At 41.9% G+C, this 19,556-nt stretch overlaps 1 protein-coding gene across 1 annotated transcript in view; it reads left to right on the top strand.

Moving 5' to 3' along the window:
- Positions 1–19,556, top strand: part of BIRC6 (baculoviral IAP repeat containing 6) — a 965,314-nt gene that overhangs the window by 260,588 nt on the left and 685,170 nt on the right. Inside the window, 7 exon segments of the mRNA XM_030196513.1 lie at positions 10,598–10,759; positions 10,903–11,034; positions 12,122–12,219; positions 13,205–13,352; positions 14,814–14,947; positions 18,384–18,518; positions 19,187–19,374. Of these exon segments, the coding sequence (XP_030052373.1) occupies positions 10,598–10,759; positions 10,903–11,034; positions 12,122–12,219; positions 13,205–13,352; positions 14,814–14,947; positions 18,384–18,518; positions 19,187–19,374 (997 nt within the window).

Genomic DNA, 19,556 nt, shown 5'->3' with positions numbered 1-19,556 from the left:
CTGCAGTTGTCCACATAGTAACATAGTAACATAGTAGATGACGGCAGAAAAAGACCTGCACGGTCCATCCAGTGTGCCCAGCAAGATTAATTTACATGTGCCATTTTTTGTGTATACCTTACCTTGATTTGTACCTGTCTTTTTCAGGGCACAGACCGTATAAGTCCGCCCAGCACTATCCCCGCCCCGCCTCTCACCACCGGCTCTGGCACAGACCATATAAGTCTGCCCAGCACTATCCCCGCCTCCCAACCACCAGCCCCGCCTCCCACCACCGGCTCTCGCACAGACCGTATAAGTCTGCCCAGCACTATCCCCACCTCCCAACCACCGGCTAAGCTTCTGGGGATCCCTTCCTTCTGGCTTCTAAGAAATTTCTTTTGCTTTGAAAAGAGATGCAGGGACTTTGTGCTATGGGGCCTTGGGACTTATATAAACATTAACACAAAAGTGTAATGTCCACAGTAGCTGTTGGGAAATCCTGTTAATAGGGGTGATTTTATCTCATAAAGATTCTCCTCTACAGTTCTGCAGATTCAGAGCCCATTTAAAGTTGTGTATTCCCGAGTCACGTGACGCCATATCCGAGGCTGCTATGGTAGGCTTCTCTGGCTCCCACTGCCTCCCCCAACGTGTTTTTGCTAGCCTTCGGACCTTAAGTCAGTATATTTTTGCCACTGTATGTATCTAAACTACAGGGCATTCGATTAATAACTTGGTGGAGTGGGAATGGCAGCGAGAGGAGCATAAACAGAGAAGCTCCACAGTAAGTGTGTGAAAGACAAAATGGTGCTGCCTGTAAGGCCGCCTGGTATCATCGACATGGACAGAGTATGTAAAAGTGAAATGTTTTTTTTTAATTTTTTTATTTTTACCTTAGCACTTGTGAAAGTATGTGTCTGCTTGGCTGTACTGGAATGGATGAGCTAGGGTGGAAGTGGGGAGGCGGCGGGAGAGGTGTTAGACGTGATGGTTCCCATGTGGGGAACTTTGCTGTTTGGGATGGGGTAGGGGGGGAGGGTAGGTAAACTTGGAGGGGGGAAGGTAGTAAGAATAATAAAAGGGGTCAAGTTTTGACTGGTGGCCGGATTCAAGAGTATTGGGAAAGTGGAGTCATAAGCGGGAGGGATGGTGGCTGGGGTGGCCCTTCTGGCTCCAATGTGTTTCAACTGTGTGTATTTTCTGGTTTTGGGTTCCTGGGGGATGGTAAAGATTGTAAATTGGAATGTTGGGGGGAATTAACTCGCTCATAAATCGTTCAAAGATTTTGCAACACCTACATAGGCAAAAGGTGGACATAGCATTGCTGCAGAAGATGCATCTAAGCCAGGTAGAGCATGCCAAACTCAATTCATGGTGGGTGTGGGAGTGTGTGGTGGCCCATGTGCAGGGGAAAAGGGGAGGTGTGGTGATTCTGATCAAGAAGGGATTAACCTCAGCAGTAACTCTCCTTTTTGTAGACCCTGTGGGGAGATACGTAGTGATAGAGGCGATGGTTGATCGGCAGAAGGTGCTTATCTGTAATTTGTACGCTCCCAGCGGCTATGACCAAAGCTTTTATCAAAACATAACCAATCTCCTCTAGCAGCCACATATAGCCCTAGTGGTGGGCGGGGATTTTAATGCAGTTTGGGACCCCCTCCTTGACAGATCATCACCTGGGAATGTATCTTCCTATCCGCTTAATAAGGGCTTGTTGCAGATGAGTCAAATTACTTGATCTGTGGTGCACCCCTCTGAAAAAGATTATACCCATCTATCACGTGCACATTCGACACAGTCGTGAATAGACTATCTATTGGTATCCCGCCAGATGTTTGGGGGGATTACAAAGGCAGAGATATGGCCTTATATCATTTCAGATCATGCGTGGGTGGTGCTAGAATGACTGTTGAAATCGTCTGCTAACCAAAGCAAGCGGTGGATGTTTCCTCTCGAGCTATACAAGGACCCGATACTTAAGGGGCGTTTACGTAGTAGTTGGGAATCATATGCAGTACATAATAGCGAGCATCAAACTGACCCCGTTTTGTATTGGGAAGCAGCGAAGGCTCATTTTGTTAAGGTCTTACGTGACGGGGAGATTTTGAGTCTAAACAAACAGCTTTGTCAGGCACGGCAACGCTTTGGCTGGACTCAAGAGGAGAGACATAAGCAGCAAATGTTAGAGCTGCAAGTAGCTTTGAATGAACGCTTGCACCGAAGGACGCTCAAGTCCCAAATTTATTATTGTTACATGTTATATAAGCATGGGAATAAGGTGGGCAGACTGGTGCGGCTGGTTTGTCCATGGGGAGGTCCCCGGAAAATCCTCAACTGTTATACCAACTCGGACAAGGCAGCCTGCGCCACCTTTCAGGCCTTCCATAGAGATCTCTACGCCCTGCCACTAGAGCCAGGACTCCTGAATCAGTTATATCTCGAAAATTTTGATATACCCAGGGTTACGCAATTGGATCGTGATCGCCTTAATGAACCTATAAAAGTTGAGGAGGTATCTTTGGTGATAGCTCGCAGCCCATTGTTGAAGGCACCGGGACCAGACAGCTTACGGGTGGAATTTTACAGATTGCTCGGTGAGGATATTATACCTGATCTTACCACTTATTTGAATAAACTTATAGAGGACAAGCATTACCTTCAACACTAAATAGGGCACAAATCATTGTCTTAGTTAAACCGGGGAAGGATCCTTCAGAGCCAGCCTCATATCGACCCATTTCCCTCTTTAATTATGATGCGAAGTTGCTGGCAAAGATACTAGCTAATAGATTTGCACGCTTGCTGCCGCGTTTGATTCATGAGTCCCAGGTTGGTTTTGTAGGGGGTAGATTGGTGGCGTAGAGCCTCTGGAAGATTTTGGCTACTCTGGAATATGGTTGCCACGGTGGGCTACCGTCGTTAGTAAGCTTCGATGCAGAAAAAGCCTTTGACAGGGTACACTGGGATTTTCTCTTTGCCACCTTGGAGAATTGTGGGTTCACTTGACGATTTGTTGTGGCAATTCAGGCCTTCTATTCGAATCACAGCACTACAATTTTGGTTAACGCGATAGTCAGAAAACTTTCCCATTTTAAGGGGAACGAGACAGGGTTGCCCCCTTTCGCCTCTTCTTTTTGTTTTGGCACTGGATCCTCTTATTAGAGATATTGTGGGGAACCCCCTGATTAAGGGGATACAGATAGGCTCCTGTGTCTTTAAGGTTGCGGCGTTTGCTGACGATGTATTAGTACATCTTACGAACCTGAGAGAATCTTTGGAGACACTTTTGGAAGTTTTTCGTAAATACGGAGACCATGTGGGATTCTGTTTTAATTTATCTAAATCTGGCCTCGCTGGCAGTCTCTGGTAACATTTGGGGTCCAGATTTTCCCTTGAGGTGAGCAAACAACTCCTTAAAGTTTGGCTCACAATGAAAGCCTCATCCTTGTATCGTTTTAACGTGTCGGCTCTCGTAGAAGACACAAAAAAACAACTAGATTGCTGGATGGGTCTTCCCTTGACACTGATGGGCAGGGTAAACTTAATAAAAATGATTATATTCCCTAGGTGGCTATATGTCTTGCAGACGTTACCTCCCCGACTTCTAAAGAAAGAATTGAAGATTGTGAATAGGCTTTTTAGTCGTTTTTTTGGGGCCTGCAAAAATCAGTCAAGAGATAATGAACGGCAGTTGGAACCAAGGGGGGTTGGGGTTCCCCAGTCTGCTTCTTTACAATCAGGCGTGTCTTCTCCGACATCTGGGAGATTGGTTTAGTCAGATGCAGAAATATACACCTATTAGAGCAGAAGTATTTTGCCCCTCATAATTTTTCGCTTATACATCTTACGCCTGGGCAGCTGCCTCAACACTTAAAAGGGAGCCTGCTGCTTAGACCTTTGAGGGAGGTGTGGCAGGGGTTGGTGCAGACGATGTGGGGGAATCCGTGTGTAACTGATGAAATAACTATTAGAGGCAATCCCGCTTTTGAGGCTGGAATGGATAATCCGACCTTTCTTGTATAGGATAGGAAAGGTTTTTCCACATTTGAGCATTTATTGAATGAAGAACTGTCCTCATTTGACGTAGTACAGGAGAAAGTAGGTCCTACATGGGGAAATTGCTTTACGTATGCACAAGTTAAGCATTATATAAATTCTTTGGATAAACTCTCTCTGAGCTTACATTTGGGATTGCAGATCAGAGCCTTTTTTCACGGTACCCCTGAAGGAACAGACTTCGATTTCTGGGCTTCATAAGTGTCTGGTCCGACGGGGTTCTAGCAGAGATTATGCACTTCTTAAGGGCAGATGGGAGGATTTGGGGATATCGTTGGCGACCTTGGATGTGACAGCTACGCTGAAAGGTATCCGAGTGCTTGTAACATATGAGATTGTGAGAATGTGGATATCGGGTGATTTTACGGGGCTATATGTCCAAAGGGGGGGGGGGGGGGGGTTTGAGGATTCGGCTTGTTCTAAGTGTGGTAGTGATCCCCATTCGTTCTACCATGCAATCTGGGCGTGTCCAGCAGTGCAGGCCTTCTGGATATAAGTAGGAGGCTTCTTGGCCAGGCTGTTGGGAAGCACGATTCGGGGGACGGAGGTGCAGTTTTTTTTTTTGGATCAACCTGGGGCTTTTGCTCCCCTGGGCCGCTACACTAGTCTGTTATATCAGAAATTGAGTTTAGTGGCTTGGAAGTGTGTTTTACAATATTGGGCTTTGCCTGAGCCCTCAGTTTATTGGCTCTGGCGGAGTCAGATATATCTCTTGGCGGCTTGGGAGGCCAGGGATGCGAGGGATTCCCCCAAACGTAGGAAGATTTGTACTCAAATTTGGCTACCTTATCTGCAGATCCTTAGTCCTAAAGGACGCAGTATGGTGGTCAATCCATAATTAGGGGAAGATGGGCCCAGGTGTGAGTGAATCCTTATTCCCAATTCAATTGAATGGGGGGGGGGGGGGGGGGAATAGATGAAAGGTCTATGCCCTATCATCCTTAGAGGGCTTTGGTTTGAATCTGGAAGCTATTTGGAACGGTTTGGATGGGTGTGGGTGGGGTTCGGGATGGAAGGTTGTGGAGGAGGGTTCTGCGGGGTTGTTGACAATTGGAGTTGGTTATGGGCTAAGGAGAAGTGCGGGTTTAGGGAGGTGGGTGACACATTTTTTTTTTTGCAGTTTGAACAGTCGTTCTCTTAGGGTCCTCTATTTAGAGGACAGTAGGCGTTGGAAGCTATTATTATTAAACAACTCCAATGAACGTTTATATAATTGGAAGCGGGATGAGGGGAGGGATAAATGTTGATGGTGAAATTGATAGATTCCTTAGCTTTCCTTGTTAATTATGAGACATATGGTTGTATGCTGAATTTGTTGACTGTTATGAACATTGTTTTCAACATCATCAATAAAATTGTTGAAACATAAAGTTGTGTATTCCTCTCACAAACAAGAGTTTTTTCTGGGTTTCCCCTTTCCCTCCCCATCTCCCCTCCAAAGAAACCTGAAGCGGACTGGGGAGGAGGGGGGGCAATCCAGGACCATCTTTCTCTACAATGGACATATACCATTCTGGAGATACCTGCCTCCTTTCCCAGTAAGATGGATTGCAGAGCTCTCCTGCTGGCATGGTGCAGAACTAAAAATGATGCACCTTTGTCAGGGATGGGTAGGTAGCCCTGGTCCTTGTGGACTGCAACCCAGTTGGGTTTTCAAGACTTCCCCAATGAATATGCATGAGATCTATTTGCATGCACTGCCTTGATTTTGTGCAAATAGATTTGATGCATATTCATTGGGGAGGACTGAGATTGCCCACCCCTGACTATGGCATACATGGTGAAACATTGCTAGGCAGCAGCAGTCTGTTTGGAAGTTGTGCTTGCAGAAGGGCTTTGAAGTTCTTCCTGCTAGGAATGAAAGAGAAAACAGCTACCTCTAGAATTGTAGGTGCCTGTTTTACTTTGGGTAGATTCTAGAGGCAACTTTGTTCTGAACTGACCAGTTGGTTAGTTGATCTATTTAAATTTCTTTTTTGGTTTTTATAACATTGAAAGATTTGTGACAGATTAGAAGTGTACATTTTATTGTGAACACTAACCACTCTATGTAACTCTATATAACTATGTCATCTATGTGATACTTTGTACCATACTTTGTAAGCCGCACTGAACCTGCTATCGAGCGGGAAAGAGCGGGGTATAAATGCCACAAATAAATAAAAGGAAGGACAGACTTCAGTAAAACATCCGAGTATCCTGTGAGGAAGGAGATGGGGCTTCTATGTGGTGTATTGATCTGCAGGAGGGGGTTGGGAGAAAATCTTCCCACCCTCCTGCCTTAATGGCCCTTTGAATTTAGTATGGTTAGCTCTGCAGGATTTTGTGGCTATGGGTCTGCTAATGTGTTTAAGAACACTTTTGAACCAGGTGTTTTTATGGCTTTATTGGGTCCATGGCACATGGTGGGTGGAGGTTGACAGGCTATGCTGTCAACTGTGAACCCAATAAATCTTCATTTGCTATCCTATTTCATCATCAACATCTGGATATGTATTGATTTTAGAACATACATGTTAACATGTTGAGGCTGTCTTAATGTGAATATTAAAGTATAGCATTCTTTTCTTAGTATGTGCCCAACGTTATTACATAGGACCCATGGTTTGTAAACGTTATAATAATTTTATTTGTACATTTTATAGCCTGCCTATTGAACAGTTTTACTGTAACCATGTGACAGTAAACCATTTGAAATAATAAACCAACATACAACTAATTTGAAAAAAATAATTGTATACACAAGTAAATCATCATTCAGGATGAAACGTGAAGTTCCAACTCCAGCTACAGTTCAAGTGATGGACATTCCAGGCTTATAGGACCATGAAAAAAAAAATGTTCTAGGAAGGATTTCAACCTTCCCAGTAAATGCATCTTTAAAAATATTACCTCATCCACCTTCCTAATATGAGGCTTCATTGTCATTTGAGAATCCAGGGTAATCATGAGGGATGACATATTGGTATGGAAGGAAATAAGGTTTCCAAACATAAGTTGAGTTGGAAGCCCAGTTTTGTCTAGACTGAGAATAAATTAAATCAGATATCTACTACTTCTTTCAAAAGTTTGTGAAGCATTCATAATCATAGGTTCAGAATCACTTGATCATTCAAACACTGTTTTAACCACCATGGTGGAGGAGTGGCCTAGTGGTTAGGGTGGTGGACTTTGGTCCTGGGGAACTGAGGAACTGAGTTCGATTCCCAGCACAGGCAGCTCCTTGTGACTCTGGGCAAGTAACTTAACCCTCCATTGCCCACCGCATTGAGCCTGCCTGCCATTGTTTTTATTTTTAAGATTTCAGAAATCTATGTCCAGATATTTGTCCTTGCGTTCACTTGAGATGCAGGTGGCTGGTCTTTTCTGTTAGAGAGTGATTAAAAGCATGGCTCATCTAGACATGCTGCTGAGATTTCTGTGAAGGGTCAAGCAGATCCAACTCTTTTCAGACTGATGGCTTGAAGAGGGATTTCAATACTTTTTTTTTTTTTTTTTTTTGTTACATTTGTACCCCGCGCTTTCCCACTCATGGCAGGCTTAATGCGACATACATGGGGCAATGGAGGGTTAAGTGACTTGCCCAGAGTCACAAGGAGCTGCCTTTGCCTGAAGTGGGAATTGAACTCACTTCCTCAGTTCCCCAGGACCAAAGTCCACCACCCTAACCACTAGGCCACTCCTCCACTACTTTGGCAGGTCTGCCTTTTGAGATGGTGAATTATGCATCCTTGAAGGACTTGTGTTTGAAAACAGCCTTAAAAAAAAAAAAAGCTATCTGTTTAGCCAGGCATATCTCTGATTTGCAAGCCCTTTCGTTCCAGACTCCTCTTGTTTGCTGGAAACTGTTTCTTTTTATGTAATTCCACCCCCCCCCCCCCCCCCAAGGGTCCTATCACCTTTTCATATTAGTTGATTTGTTTAAGGAAGAAAAGATTCTCTCAGTAGTCTCTCTAATTATTGGACATTCAGATTCTTGCTCTGCTATTTTAATGCTACAGGTACTTTTCCAAGACGAATTGACTTTTCGTGGTTTTCAGCAGGTGAAACAGCTTCTAAGTTGTTGTCCTCGTGGGTCAGGAAGGTGATCAGTTGGGCATATACTCTGAAAGGGGCATTGGGACCAATGGAACTGTGAGTTCACTCTACAAGAGCACAAGTGATGATTTGAGCAGAGTCTAAAATTGTTGTGCTGGAGGACATTTGCAGGGCAATTATGTTGTCTTTGATGCATTTCTTTGTCAATCACTACAGATTTGATATGCAAAACAGGGTAGATGGCATCTATAGAAGGCGGTGCTCAAGATGGCCTTATCTTCATCCCACCCAGGATTTTAAAGTTTGGGTACTTCCAGTCCTCTTGGACTTGTTTAGCAGGACAATGAGGAAAGTGGAATTTGGTCTTACCTGCTAATTTACTTATCTTCAATCTTGTAAGACGAGTTCAGGACTCTCTAGGATACGCTGATGATGAGTTCTCATTTGACCTGCAGTATCAGTAGTTAGGTGCCTAGGGCTCAATATTTTATCCTTGTGGAGAATTCTTTTTTTGGGGAGGTACATTTTGAGTTGGAGGATCTTTTTTGTAGTTTCAGTTTTCAGGACCGTTTGAACTTTTGTCACAGCTTTATCAGTAGTATACTAGCAGATTCCGCCCCACTCCTTATACTAGTGATGCTACTGGAATACTGTATTCTGTCTGCTGGCAGGAGTACATGAACCAATTTGTTTGGACTGGTCTAACAGAAATCAAGGAAAGGAAAACCAAATTTCACCTTTCTGCTTAGGATTGTTTCTTGAAGTAATTGTTTAAAATCTTGTGTAAACAAGAATTTAAAAAAACAACAAAAAAAAAGGGGGGGGGGGGGGGTAAAGTCCCTGGGTAGTTGTGAATGTTCATATCCAGATCCAGTTCTGATTGAGCTTAGAGTATAAAGGGGCCAGAGCAATCCTCCCAGTCAAAAATGTTCACGAAAGGGGTTGTGTCATTCTACAATTTGTAGTTGTTGGTTTCAAGATAACACTCTGGCAAAGAAATGGTAAAATCCTTGGTCTAGGGAAAAAGAGCTTGAATTGTTCAGTTTGGCAAGCATATTTATTTATTTATTACATTTGTATCCTACATTTTCCCGCATAGCAGTAGGCTCATTGTGGCTTTCAGGTTCTGGAGAGGAGAGAGTAACAACTCTGGGAATATATACAGAGTGGAAAATAGAGTAACAGTAGGTGCAAGGAAGCTGATAAGGTTCCGGAAAAGAGACTACAACTCTGAGACGAATATATAGTAGCATATAGAGAGAAGTAATACCAATGAGGCTGATAAGTCTCTGGGGATGGGACTATAGCTTCTAGTGAGCAATATAGAGTAGGATAAGGGTAGAAGTACACATAAATATAACTGGAGTGGTACAATTCGTACAGTTTGAAGTAATAGGATTATGTGGAAGGGGTATTGTTCATTTCTTAGTTCGATAGATGGGATGCATGAATTAGTTCGGGTCTGCTGGGTAGGCTTTCCGGCAGAGGTGAGCCTTGAGGTCTTTTTGGAATTTTAGATGGGTGTTCACAGTTCTAATGTTTCTAGGTAATGCGTTCCAGAGCTGGGTGCAAATGTAGGAAAAGCTGGATGCATATGTTGATTTGTATTTTAGTCCTTTAGAGTTTGGGTAATACAGGTTTAGAAACGTTCTTGATGATTCGATGATGTTTCTAGTTGGTAAGTCGATAAGTTCGGTCATGTAGGTTGGGGCCAGACCATGGATTGTTTTGTGGACCAGAGTGCAAATTTTGAAGGCTATTCGTTCCTTGATTGGGAGCCAGTGCAGTATTTTGCGTAGGGGTTTAGCACTTTTGAATCTTGTCTTTCCGAAAATGAGTCTAGCTGCCGTGTTCTGCGTTGTCTGGAGTTTCCTTAAGATCCGTTCTTTGCATCCCGCATATACGGCGTTACAGTAGTCAACATGCGATAGTACCATTGTTTGAATTATGTTACGGAAAGTTTCCCTTGGGAAGAATTGTTTGATCCATTTGAGTTTCCACATTGCATGGAACATTTTCTTCATGGTGGCAGAGGCTTGGCTCTTTAGGGTTAGGTATGTATCAGTAGTAATTCCAAGGATCTTCAGTTTGTCTGATATTGTGAGAGTATGTAAGGGGTTTTTATGGATGAAGGGAGGTTTGTTTTGTGGTGAGAAGAGAGAATCAGGCAGTGAGTTTTTTCCTTGTTGAGTTTGAGTTTGAATGCCGATGCCCAGGTATCCATTAAACTTAAACTAGTCTTTATTGCCATGGTGATTTCTGTTGGATTAGAGTTGAACGGTATGTAAATGGTGACATCATCCACATACAGAAAAGGATTAAGATTATGCTTGTATAGGGCATGAGCAAGGGGGATCATCATCAGATTAAATAATATGGACGAGAGAGGTGAACCCTGGGGTACTCCGCAATCGGTACTCCATGATGGTGATATGTTTTAGTTTGTTCTAAATGTAGGTAAGAAATCATGCAGTGCTTCTCTCTGCCGCCTTACAGATTTGACCTTATGTTCTTTTCCTAGGCTTCAGAGATATGCCATGCTCCAGTTTTCAGAATTCCATGAGAAGCTCATTAATACACTCTGCAAAAATACAGATGATGGTCTTGCAGTGGAACATGCACAGAGCCTGATACTGGATATACTGTGTTGGTTGGCAGGAGTGCATTCCAGTGGACCCAGCAGGTATGTTAGAAAGTGCTGATTAGACGGTTTTTGATTGTTTAAATTGAATGTGTAAGGATCTTATTTAAACACTCCTGAAAAGTAGTGTGATTTTTTTTTTTTAATGGACACGTGTTACAATTTTATTTTATTTTTTTGTGCAGCTTGCGGGAAGGAAAAGAAAGTTTGCTTACAAAAACACGAAAAGTCCTCACTGATATAATACGCGTTTGCTTCTTTGAGGCAGGAAGGAGTATTGCACATAAATGTGCCCGTTATTTGGCCCTCTGCATAAGGTTGGTTGTCCCCTCCCCCCAATTATTTGTATTTTAGCACCTGTTAGATCAAATGGCCATTGTAAAAGGTGGGTATATGTCTGTGTGTGTATATTTGGTAGGATAGATGAGCCGCATATATAACTTAGTAGAATGTTTTTATGACAAGCTGAAGTGTGGATATACTTGATAGCATGGTAAGTAATCATAGTGTCGGCCCTTTAAAATAGGGCTGCATTTCTGAAGTGAGTTGTGAAAACTGTAAGGCTGTTTATAGCTGTTCTGCATGTGGTTTCAGATTCTTTAATTTGTAATTTTTCAGTTTGTGTTTTGTATCTGTTATGTTTTCATCACTTTTTATTCTGTAATTTTGTAGGGCTGCGTTTTGCTTAAAATTTGTAATTGCGATTAATTGCCAAATAGCAGTATTAGTTATTTTTGTTCCCACTGCAGCTGTTTGTGTCTCTTGCCAGTGGGGGGTTAAGTGACTTGCCCAGAGTCACAAGGAGTTGCAGTGGGAACAAAACTAAATAACATACCTTTAATTGCATGATTAATCATGATTAAAAATTTTAATCAAAATGCAACCCTACTTTAAACTGCTTGAATTCTGTACTCATATAATAGATATTGGCAAAACTTGCCACTATAGTGATAACATTTAGGAACTTCTATCCAAGATAAATGTGTTAAAATATTTTTCTTGAGGTGAGATATAGGGTTTATTGGTTTTCTAGAACTATCAATAGCATTAACTTGTCATTTCTGTTTTGAAGAGGCACTACATGGGACTAGCTGAGCTTTTTTTCTACAGTACATTTAGGATGCACAGGTTCACTTGAGCTGATGGCATGAGTCTTTTCCTGAATTTTTATCATAGTCAGTACTAGTCTCTAAAGTGGATAAAAATGTATTACTTTAGAGCAGGAATGGCCTTTCATTAAAGTCTACATAGGTTAAACTTGCAAAATGCTTCCAGACTCTGAAGTTTGCCTACTGCCCTTGGCGTACTTTGTATCTTGGGGTACAGACCATGACCCAAAGCATTTCATAAAATGTGTTCTCCCAATATAGTTAACCATCTGTGGTGACTTTTTTTTTTTAATAGCAATGGGAAGTGTGATCCTAATCAACAAGGCTTTGGTTATGTTCTGCTGAAGGCATTGCTTGACAATATGACCTATTTGCCGTCATCTGCGACTGGTGGTATGTATTATATGGCGATATGATTCTTAGATTTAAAATATTCACAGATTGTTTTTTATAGCCTTTCTTTCAGAAACATCCTCATGGTAGCTTACATCTTTAATATTTATGTATAATAAGCTCCTTTCCAAAGAGCATAAACCTAACAGAGTATGAGGCAATGGGAAATCAAACAACTTGCACAAGGCCAGGATGAAGAGAAATGGGAGCACAGCCATGATTTGCCATTATTCTGACTACCGAGCCACTCCTCACGGTTACTGAATTTTATTCTAAAAGAAAATTTAAATTTTCATGTAGACTTGTGTATAAGTGCCAACATTTCAGCATAATTGGAGATGCCAAACACAATATAAATGACCTTTTCCCTAGATCAGGGATTCTCAACCCAGTCCATAGGACACGCCTCACCAGCCAGGTTTTCAGGATAATGAATGAGAGAAATTTACTTGCACTGCCTTCATTCTATGCAAATCTATCTTGTGTATATTCCATTGTAGATAGCCTGAAATCCTGACTGGCTGAGTGTGTCCTGCGGACTGGATTTGAGAAGCCCTGCCCTAGGCACAGTACTTGCTCAATATTTGGGATGCTCAGCATCCACTGGCACTCACAGAGCAGACTTCTATGGACATGTGAAGTGTGGGTGCTGGATGCAGTTGAGTGAATAGTGACTCTCATAAAGATGACTGTGTAATTAAGCTCTAGTGCAGAGCTTCCCAAATTGTGGGTCGAGTCTTGACACCCATGTTTAGGGTTGTAATCTGGGTGGGCCTTCTATAGAGCTGTCATCAGCCCATGCTTCCGGGGGTGGGGGTCATACACTTCTGTGGTTGCGATAATGGGGTAACATCCACAGAATATTTGCTAAGTGCTGTTTTAGAAAATTCAGGCATTGCACTACATTAGAAGTCACTGTCAAAGATACAGATTGTGTAAGAAAGCTGATGTTTTTCTTTTAATTCTTTTTCTGTGTGTTCCGCAGGATCTGTGTACTGGTACTTTGTATTGTTAAATTATGTTAAGGATGAAGATTTGGCAGGTTGCAGTACTGCCTGTGCAGCGTTACTTACTGCAGTGTCCAGACAGCTGCAAGATAGGCTAACACCTATGGAGGCTTTGCTTCAAACAAGGTATCTTAAACACTTTTTTGTTTTTAACTTGGGTGGTTAAACTCAGAGTGGCAGATGTGTTTTGCAGAGCTAGCTAAACTGTATGTCTTACTGTCTAAGTGTTATAACTTCATACTTTACATTTCACCTTGTCTTATTTTTTTTAAATTCTGACAAGCTTTTTAGCTTAATACTTTAAAATTCATAGCTAGCACAAGAAAAAATGCTGAACTGGTGTAATTTTGTGCTTGTGGATTTCACATGTAGAATATGGAAAATATTGTATGAAGTAGTGTAACCAGGGCTGCCACGAGAAAAAGCCGGGCCTGGGGCAAACAAGGTTAAGGGGTCCCTGTGATCACTGCTGCCTGCCATTCAATGACTCCAGGAAAGTAGAGGCCAAGCTAGGAGGAATCTTCCTTCTCCCCCCCCCCCCCCCCCACTCCCTCCTCTTGGCAGCCCTGAGTGTAACATGGCCCTTCACACACAGGGTCATCACCAGTGCTACCATAGTGTATACTGTACATCTAAAATCTACTGGTACACAACTCCACCAGCTCCCTGTATAGTTGTACTATGTTACATACAATGTTCACAGGAAAGTGATGCCCCAGATCATTAGTATCTATTTCAACTTTTTTTTATAGGAACATTGAAAATTGCATATACTGTAGTTTGTCCTTGACCAGTTTAAACCAAGTCAGTATGTGAGCATTGAGGCTCTGTTTAACTGACATACTGAGTTGATCTGGTGGCTCATTGATGGTGCTGTGAACCTGGATTAGACTCCTGGCTAGAATCTTCTTGCTGTCCAGTTTGCTCAAGACTGGGGTTGTTGTGTTCACAGCCCCAGAGGATGGTGGGGTGTGGTCAGGGAGTTGCAGTCCTTGTGCATCAGTGTCACCCAGTGGTTGGATATATGGTCCTCCGATTGCAGGATACTGAAAAGAATTCTGATGCTCACCCTTTGACAGAAAACTGTCACTGTAGTGACTGAACTAAGTAAGAAGAAAAAATTCTCATGTAGTTGCAAAAAAAGACCCATGGTGCTATAGCCCACTATTGTCTGTTTCTAATTGAGCTGTAAAAGGAGCACGAGGAAACTGTGCCTCCCCATTTCTTCATGGCGGAAAAAAAAAAGGATGGAAATAGATACAGGGATGAAGTCCCTATTGGAGAGACTGTACCAGTTCAGTCTGGTCATTCAGCAAAGTTTCCCTAAACTGATTTAGATGGAAAGGCTGACTAGAACAGTTCAACAAACTACCTTGTACATATCTGTGGCCTTGGTACAAGAACTACTGTGTAGCCAAAATATTAGAGAATTTAGGAATTCCACAAAGCATATATTGGTAGCAAAAATGAATAATTGTTTGGATTTGAATTTAGCTCATACCTATTTGGTTCTAATTTTTACTCTCTTGATAAGTGAAATTTTTGCCAGGAGTATGGAAGTATGATGGGAGAAATATTTGTTTACAGATATGGGTTGTACAGCTCACCTTTTGATCCAGTGCTGTTTGATTTGGAAATGAGCGGTTCATCTTGTAAGAATGTATATAACAGCAGTGTTGGTGTGCAGTCGGATGAAATTGATCTGTCAGATGTTCTTTCAGGTGAGGAACTATGGGGGATTTTGCATTAAATTTTTATTGTTAATTACTAATTCATACTTGACTCCAAGTTTAGCTAACCTTCATAGTGCTTTCATTTAAAACTCAGGAGATTTTCTTCTGCTGTTCTCTCAGACTTCCTTCCCAGCCAGTTGAGAGCCAAGTGTGGAATTCTGTTCTCATATAATCCAGTTCACTGATGCTGTTGCAATATGTGCTGTGGCCCTCTCTGCCTTGCCAAAGATGGATATATGCTTCTACAGTGTTCCCTACCCTAGTTTTACCAGAAGGAAAAAAGACCATGCCCAAATCTCTTATGTGAGAGACTAATGTGTAGTACTGGACTGTCAGGCAAGCTTCACATTATAGTTGTTAGCTCAGAATAGCATATATTCAGAAAAGCCCTAGGTTGTAACATCATTTGAAAACCAGGTGTTTGTGGTGGTCTGGCTTTCCTGGTCATACAAATAACCCATGTATACTGAGAATTTGCAGGGTTCATATCCTCACAGGATTACTCTGATTGGTCCATGTGTTTCCTTACATACATATTGTGTGGCATTCATATGCTGCACCTAGCACTGTAAATGATAAAAGATAAAGACCAATGAATTCATCCAGTCTGTCCATCCAAACCCCCTCCATCAGTCCTCTACTACCTTGGGTAGATGATTTGCATATAGGAATATGTGCACTCAATAGGAGCCTCACTCTCCCAACCTCCTTTGTATTCTGTATGATCTCTCAACTCCTCCCTCATTCCTGCCATACACAAACATTTCAAGCATTCCCCAAATTACCTGTGGTGCCTGTTCCTCCATTGACAGCCCATCCCAAATTGGTAACTAGTCATCCTCATTCATATCCCCTCACAGAGCCACAAAATGATGGTGCTGTCCAAAACACCTGGCCTTCCTGTTCTAATTTATTTTAAGGGTTTAATCTTGATCTGTGCAGATTAGCCCAACCTTTGTGGAAGCCTTATGTAGCTCAACCACTGCTGTCTAAGATGTAAGTTTGTAAATGCTGCTTTGTGCAGGCCATTCCTGCACCTTTGTTGGAAGCCTGATGTATTCTTAGGGGGTAATTTTCTATAGCTTGCCTAAAGTTGCATGCTGGGATGATACCCACTGAAGAGTGTGGAATCTATATTGGCAATTTTGCACACAATTACCATTATAGAATACTAGCATTAGTCTGCAGTTACACTCCTAAATTTAGGTGTGAACACTAGCTAAATTACTGGTGTAAATGCTCACACCTAACTATATGCTGTTAAGGGTTTAACTGCAAGTATTCTATAAGATGTACGCTTGACCTACCCATGCCCCTCCCAGATCCATACTCCCTTGTACTTGTACATTATGGAAATTCTGTACACATTTTGTAGAATACTGACTTGGGGCGGATATGAGTGTAACTGCTAATTAGTGTCAATTATTGCCAGTTTACACCAATTATTGGCACTAATTGATATCTAATTAGTCTCAAATCATTAAATTAAGTTATGCATTCAACTGATCTTATTCTATAACTTGGGTGCACAACTTTGTATGCCCAGCTTGACACTTAGCGCACAAGTTTGTAGAATTAGGAGGTTAATGTAGGTAAGGATTTTTATTTTGTGCACCCCAGTGTTGCTCTACTATCCTGGTTACACAGGCATATAAGATCATGTACTTAATCCCACATTAAGCAACCTCTATCTTTTTTCCACCAATTTTTGTAAAATTCTAAACAGCTATGAAAATTAGCAAGGCTAGGTTCTCATGGACACAGTGGGAAATACATGGTCCCCCTTATTGCTGGCATCAAGCTAGTTGGTTCTGAGCAATTGAAGCCTGTTGACAGTATCACAGAGTTGGACTTCCTTTCTTTGTACTTTATTTAGCCTTATCACCTCTGCCCTTGCCTTTGCTCTTGAAGGTATGACAGGTGAGTTTGCAGTATTGCAGTCTCCTAAACATTCTATATTACTCTCGTATGTGGAAAACCGATAAAGTCCCTTTGGTTATCTGTTTCAAGTATCCTAAACCCTAGATGATCTCTGGATATCTGCTTATCTCTTTGCCACTAGAGATTTTCTGTGTATACTCCATGCTGTTTTGAATTCTGTTATTTTTGTTTCTACCACCTTCACTGGGAGTCCATTACTTGCATTCATTTACTTTTCCTGGTGCTACTCTTGTCTGTCCTCTGGATTCACATTTAGTGACATAGAAACATGACGGCAGATAAGAGCCAAATGGCCTATCCAGTCTACCCATCACAACCACTATCTCCTTCTTTCCCTAAGAGATCCCATGTGTCTGTCCCACGCTTACTTAAATTCAGACACAGTCCTCGCCTCCTCCACCAGGAGGCGATTCCACATGCCCACCACCCTTTCTGTGAAAAAGTATTTTCTTAGATTACTCCCGAGTCTGTGACCTCTTAACTTCATCTTATGCCTTCTCATTTCAGAGTTTTTCTTCATTTGAAAGAAGCTCACTTTCTGTGTATTAATTCCACAGAGGTATTTAAATGTCTGTCATATCCCCTCTCTCCCTCCTTTCTTCCAAAGTATGCATACTGTATTGAGAGCCTTAAGTCTGTCCCCATATGCTTTATGAAAGAGACCAGTGAACAATTTTGTAGGTGCCCTCTGGACCGACTTCATCCTTTTTATATCTTTTCATAGGTGCGGTCTCCAGAATTGCACACAGTATTCTAAATGGGGTCTCACCAGAGACACATAAGGGCACTATCACCTTTTTTTTTTTTTTTCTTTCTTGCTGATCATCCCTCTGCCTTTGCACCCAAGCATCCTTCTGGCTTTGACCGTTGTCTTTTCTACCTGTTTGGCCACCTTGAATTCATCAGACACAATCACACCCAAGTCTCGCTCTTATTTTGTAGCATTAAATCTAAGTTGCCAACTGCTGAACCATTCTTCAAGCTTTGCCATATTCCTTTGCATGCTTTTCAAACCCTATTACAAAGTTTGGTATCGTCCGTAAAGAGACAAACCTTACCAGACAGCCCTTCTGCAATATCACTCACAAAGATAAAAAGAGCTGACCTGAGGACCAATCCCTGCGGTACACCACTGATTATATCCTTTTCCTCAGAGCAAACTCTATTTACCACTGCTCTCTTGTCTCTATCCACTTAACCAGTTTTTAACCCAGTCTGTCTAGAGTTCTTTTTCCAGTGGGGAAAAAAAAGTTGATGTTGTGGTCCCTTTTCCATATAAATGAGGCACAGATTTTACAGATGATGCATTACTAATTGTGTTAGAGACCATATTTGTATATATTTACTGTGGTTATCTCACAGCTTAGGTAAAGGTAATGTGTGCTATAATTGAACTCCTTAGCAAGCCTGTTGAAATGCAGTGCCCTGCTTGATATTTCAATTTGCAATTGCATTAATAATGTAGTTTGGCTTTTTCTTGCAGGGAATGGGAAGGGCAGCAGTTGTGCTGCAGTGGAAGGCAGTTTTACTTCTCTCACAGGGCTCCTGGAAGTTGAGCCTCTGCATTTTACCTGTGTTTCCACCAGTGATGGAACCAGGATAGAAAGGGATGATGCAAGTACGTTTACTGGTATATACAATTTTTTAAAATCTTTTTTTCTATTGAAGCATGTTGTGTTTTGAAATACTTGTCACTTTTTAAAGAATATATCAGTATTCGAGTGATGGTAAATATATGTGAAAAACTTGTGTTGGATTTGGATAGTTTCACATTTTGATTTTAGATTTAATTATTCACCTTTCCAAATCTGATCTTGAGGAAAGTTACATTTAGTACACAAGTTATTTCCTTCCCCAAATGGTACTTCTCGTATGAGATATTAGGTTATCATTGGGGTAGAAAATAAATTGCATGTTATGCATGGTACAGTTTAAAAAGAAAATACATCTACTTTGGGTCAGAGAGCAAAATAGCTTTTCAGTGTTCTAATGCTAGAGTAGTGCCTTGAATGAACACATTATGATGCGGACTGTGTGGAACAGTGTCAAGTCTTTGAAAATGCTGTCTGTACTGAATATGATGTAATGTAGAAGAATATGGTGCAGCCGGATTTGGCATGTAAGAATTGAATGGCTGCTAGTAATGGTTGAGGGGGATAGGAAAGAGAGCTGCTTGACAAATCCTAATTTGAAAAGTTATTTCCAGACAGTAAAGTTATCACAGAAATTATATCTTGTATGCCTCTCTTTGCTTACACGCTTGTGTTTTCTTTTGCTTCATGCCAGTGAGTACCTTCGGAGTTACCCCAGCAATAGGTGGTCTCTCAGCTGGAACAGTTGGGGAGGCATCCACAGCATTGAGTTCTGCTGCTCAGGTGGCTCTGCAGTCTCTCTCCCATGCCATGGCATCAGCAGAGCAGCAACTCCAGGTTCTGCAGGAGAAACAGCAGCAGCTGCTAAAACTTCAGCAACAGGTTAGAGGCCATTTTCACATATCTTTCCTAGTGATTAATAATTGTTTAAAGGCAAAAACAGTTTGGGAGGTCACGTGATGCAGTTGGAGCAGTAGCAACGCTTTTGTGCTGCTCCGCGGACCCTGCCCGCTCCTGGCGCCCTGCGAACTAAACTGACCTCAAAAACATCAACCTAGTCCCGT

Source organism: Microcaecilia unicolor, chromosome 3 (assembly GCF_901765095.1).
Source record: "Microcaecilia unicolor chromosome 3, aMicUni1.1, whole genome shotgun sequence".
Classification (NCBI taxonomy): domain Eukaryota; kingdom Metazoa; phylum Chordata; class Amphibia; order Gymnophiona; family Siphonopidae; genus Microcaecilia; species Microcaecilia unicolor.
This window is presented reverse-complemented; position numbering and strand designations above follow the sequence as displayed.